At 41.7% G+C, this 4024-nt stretch overlaps 1 protein-coding gene across 1 annotated transcript; it reads right to left on the bottom strand.

Annotated features, from left to right (window-relative positions):
* Nucleotides 1–591: 591 nt before the first annotated feature.
* On the bottom strand, nucleotides 592–1986 carry LOC311052441 (E3 ubiquitin-protein ligase TRIM39-like; the record flags this gene model as incomplete). Its single annotated transcript, XM_084067404.1, has 1 exon — nucleotides 592–1986. The coding sequence occupies one exon, from the start codon at nucleotides 1984–1986 to the stop codon at nucleotides 592–594; it is 1395 nt and encodes a 464-aa protein (XP_083923530.1).
* Between the last annotated feature and the right edge of the window lie 2038 nt (nucleotides 1987–4024).

The following is a 4024-nucleotide window of genomic DNA, read 5'->3' on the forward strand; positions in this document are numbered from 1 at the left end:
AGGGACTGATATTTGCTATATGATAAAACTAAAATCAAATCACACCGCACCATTGTGTGGTAGATGTTTATTTAATTTTAAATGATCTCTGTACATAGATTTTCCTTTCTTTCAGATCCATAATTTCAATAGAAATCAAAGCAAAATGTAATTGCAAATCATTTTCAAAAAGAATACGTCAAAAATAATAACGAATATAGTGCACTGGTTGGTAAATAGTCATCGGTTGGTGAATTGGCTCTCAAAATACTAAATAAAAAACAATAATTACCTCAAAAATATATTATAATAATAATTGATCTCTCCTTTTGAGATTCATCCAAAGAGGTTATTCTATTATTTATGATGTAACTGTGTAGAAGTATAGCAGTAAAAGTATCATATCAGTCTGGTACATTTTATAACATAGCCTATAGGGGGGTCTATAACATATCTCAACATTAATAAAAGAGTTTTAATTCATACCTTAAAGCCCCAATATCATAATAATAACCAATATTGATTAATATCCCCCTTTACAATGTTTATAGATTGTCGTCATCGTCGTCGTCGTCGTCGCCGTCGTCATCATCATCATCATGTCTAACTACGTTATTCCACAGTTACAGTGACCTTCCCTGGTAACATCTTCAGAGGGAGTTTAGTGGAAATGTATGGAAAGAGTGTGTCAGTGAAAGTGTGTATGAAGGTGTGTATGTCTGTGTTAGTATCAGGATCAGCGACGGACAGCTTTCCTTCGTTCCAGTCCAGCTGGACTCTGATCCTCTGGGGTTTCTGCTTCACTGAGAGATAGGTGTTTGACCCTGATGAGGAGCATGCTGCGTATTTACCTTTATAAAACTGTATTTGCCAATATTGACCCCTTACGGATCCCTTCCTCTGATAAGACTCTGATAACACACCCAGTACCCAGGATGTATTGTCTCCAACCTCAACATCCCAGCTGTGAGCCCCTGAGTTAAAGCCCTCAGAACCCAGGACAAAGCCATGGACGTCAAACCTCTCTGGGTTGTCAGGAAGCTGCTGTCTCTCTCCACGTCTCACACTGGTCAGATCATCAGACAGGATGAGTTCTGGATTGGCAGTGTTGGGGTCCAGAATGACAGGAGTGTAGGAGACAATGTCTTTCATCTTGTTCCAGACTCTGAAAGTCAGGTTCTTCAGATGTTTGGTCACGTCTATCAGTGCTCCTGGGACCGGCTGTGGGTCCGGCAGTGTGAACTGGACTCTTTCCTTTGTGGTCTTGTAGTTCTGCAGGAATGAGATGTGTTTAGCTCTCAGCTCCTCCTCTATGTCTCTGATTTGGTTTGAAATGGTTAATATGGCTATGTTCAGACCCTCAATCTTCTCCTTCATCATCTGACTCTTCTGCTGCTCTTCCTCCCTCAGTTCAGCGGCCCTGACCTGCTCTTCCTCTTGTAGAAACTGATGAAGCTTCTGAAACTGGTCCTTCATCTGCATCTCTGTGTGTCGGGTCTGGACCCTAATGTGTTCTGCTGTTTGGTCATAGTTTGTTTTCACTTTATTGAAGATCTTTAGCTTCTTCTGTAAAGGCTTCAGTAATTTCTTGACTTCCTCCTTGTGATCCACTCCAGCTTCATCAATGTGTCTGAAACGGTGGTTGACGTGTTTTTGTGAATGAAGACACACCACACACACTGGCTGTTGACATTCCTGACAAAACAATTTGAGTTTCTCAGCGTGCAGACTGCAGAGAACCTCAACCTCAGACCCTGTTGAAGCTCTTTGATGTCTCTCCTGTATGAAGGCCTCACACAGGTTCTTCAGAGCCAGGTTACGAGGTGGATCCATTGAATGTCTCTTCTTACAAATTGGACATTCCTTTATTTCCTTCTCTCTCCACCATTCCTGCACACAGGCTTTGCAGAAGCTGTGGCTACACGACAGGAGAACAGGATCTTTAAAGATGTCATGACATACAGAACAGGAAAAATCCTCTTCTGAGAGAGATACCTTGGAAGCCATTTTGTCTTTTGAGTGAAGCTATACAAACACTCTGCTCAATCCAGGAAGTCCCTCTTCTAGAATGTTCTGTGAATCGTGTTTGTTGTTAAAGTCCATTCAGCTGATTTGGGGGTCATACTAGTATGACCCGGTTCGGGTGGTCTCAGACTCAGTGTTCCCTCCTGTAGCTGTGGACAGACAGTCTGTCCTCTTCACTGGAAGTTGTATGTTTGATCTGAAGGTCAATCTTACCGTCTCAGATGAGTCCGGCAAGGTGTGGAGCACACACACACACACACACACACACACACACACACACACACACACACACACACACACACACACACACACACACACACACACACACTATCAGAGTGGAATTTGACTGTTTAAAGTGCTTTACGATGTACACCTGATCTGATTAACCCTTGTACACATCATCAACAGAGACAGCCATATACCAGTCACCTGCCTGCTCTTCAGGAGCAGTTAATGGTTCTGTGTCTTATTATACACACAAAATGTGTTTTATTTATTTCACATTTTGGATGCAAGGCTCAGGGTAATTAGGAAAAGGCTGTGATAAATGACAGGAAAATCCTCACAGATTGGAGTTCATGATCTGCTGTATTTTATTGTATTTATTTGTTTAAACGCCCACAAACTTTGGAAGTCAATCGTAGACAATCAGAATGGAATATGAAAAATCGGACTCATGATTCATCTTGATCACATGACTCCAGAAATCATGTGTACCATCAACAGGTTCAATGGGTTACGTTCAAATCTCGAAATCTCGTATATCCGACGGTAGCTCTTACTCAGTATGATGCTGTTTTGCATGAAAATGTTGCAATGTTTGCCTGTTTTTAAGCCAGCAACAAAAAGTCTGTTTAAGTGTCATCATTATTAATAGTTTGAAGCCTTTGTGGAGCTTATAGTCAGTAGCCTGGTAAACTCTCCCTCCGGAAATCTCATTTCCATTCGATTTCAGAAAGGAGTCTAGTCTGAAACGCCTTTCTGCAATAATCGCTGTGGGCTGGAGTTGGGCGGGAGTAATACCGTTGACTGACAACCCCTTCAACCAATGATCGTTTTTCCCCTTCAGCCAATGAATGAGTTCATTTTGACGAGCTCCAGACTATGTGACGCAACGGGACTTTTGGGACGGCCATGCCGAAAATAGGTTGCCTTATTGGGATACATGCGTGTCACTCCCCGCCCCTGCCGGTTCTCTAAATTTATATTTTTAAATAGGCTCTGTCATGATTAATTGACCACATATATGAAGTTAAACAACTAAATTCTATCCAAACGATATCTTATAAGTAAATTCCGTGCCTCAAAAAAGAAGTTTGAAAGCGTTATAAAACTGAAAGTAAGAAGTGAAGGCACTCGCACAAACAACAATGGCTGCCGTTCGTCTTTTTTCGGCGGCTCTCAGGCTGCACTCGGGTTCATTCGGGCTCACTCGAACTCGCCACCTGATTGGCCAACTGTCGCTGTCAATCACAGAACAATGAGCAACGACGCTGATAGGCTCGTCGGCTCGGCGAGCAGAGCGATTATTGGAGAAAGGCGTTTCAGACCAGACTCCTTTCTGAAATCGAATGGAAATGAGATTTCCGGAGGGAGGGTTTACCAGGCTATATAGTCAGGGGATATTGGCAGAATATTTTCCAATATTGGAATAAATTCCTTACCAAAAAAAAATCTTCACCAATGTGTTGTAAAGGTGTCTAGTAACACATCTCACAAAGACTGAAATTCAGTATCCCTAGGAGAATTTTTGACAGCTCCTTAAAGTTGGGGTACCCACCATAACCTTGGTTAGAAAAAAATCCCCAAAAAAAAATCCAAATTTATTTCTGTTTTAAGTAGCATGTGATGGGTCAAACTAGGGTGTTTTTATGATTCTGAATCCATTGCAATCATTTGTTTTGCACCAAAACCACTCCTTGGGCTAAAAACGGCCATAGCTATGTATACTTTTTGTGTAAAAAGACCATTGAGATTGGGCCGTTTTTAGCCCAAGGAGTGGTTTTGGTGCAAAACAAAG

This window comes from Gymnoscopelus microlampas (assembly GCF_963454915.1).
Source record: "Gymnoscopelus microlampas genome assembly, chromosome: 9".
NCBI classification, from domain to species: Eukaryota; Metazoa; Chordata; class Actinopteri; order Myctophiformes; family Myctophidae; genus Gymnoscopelus; species Gymnoscopelus microlampas.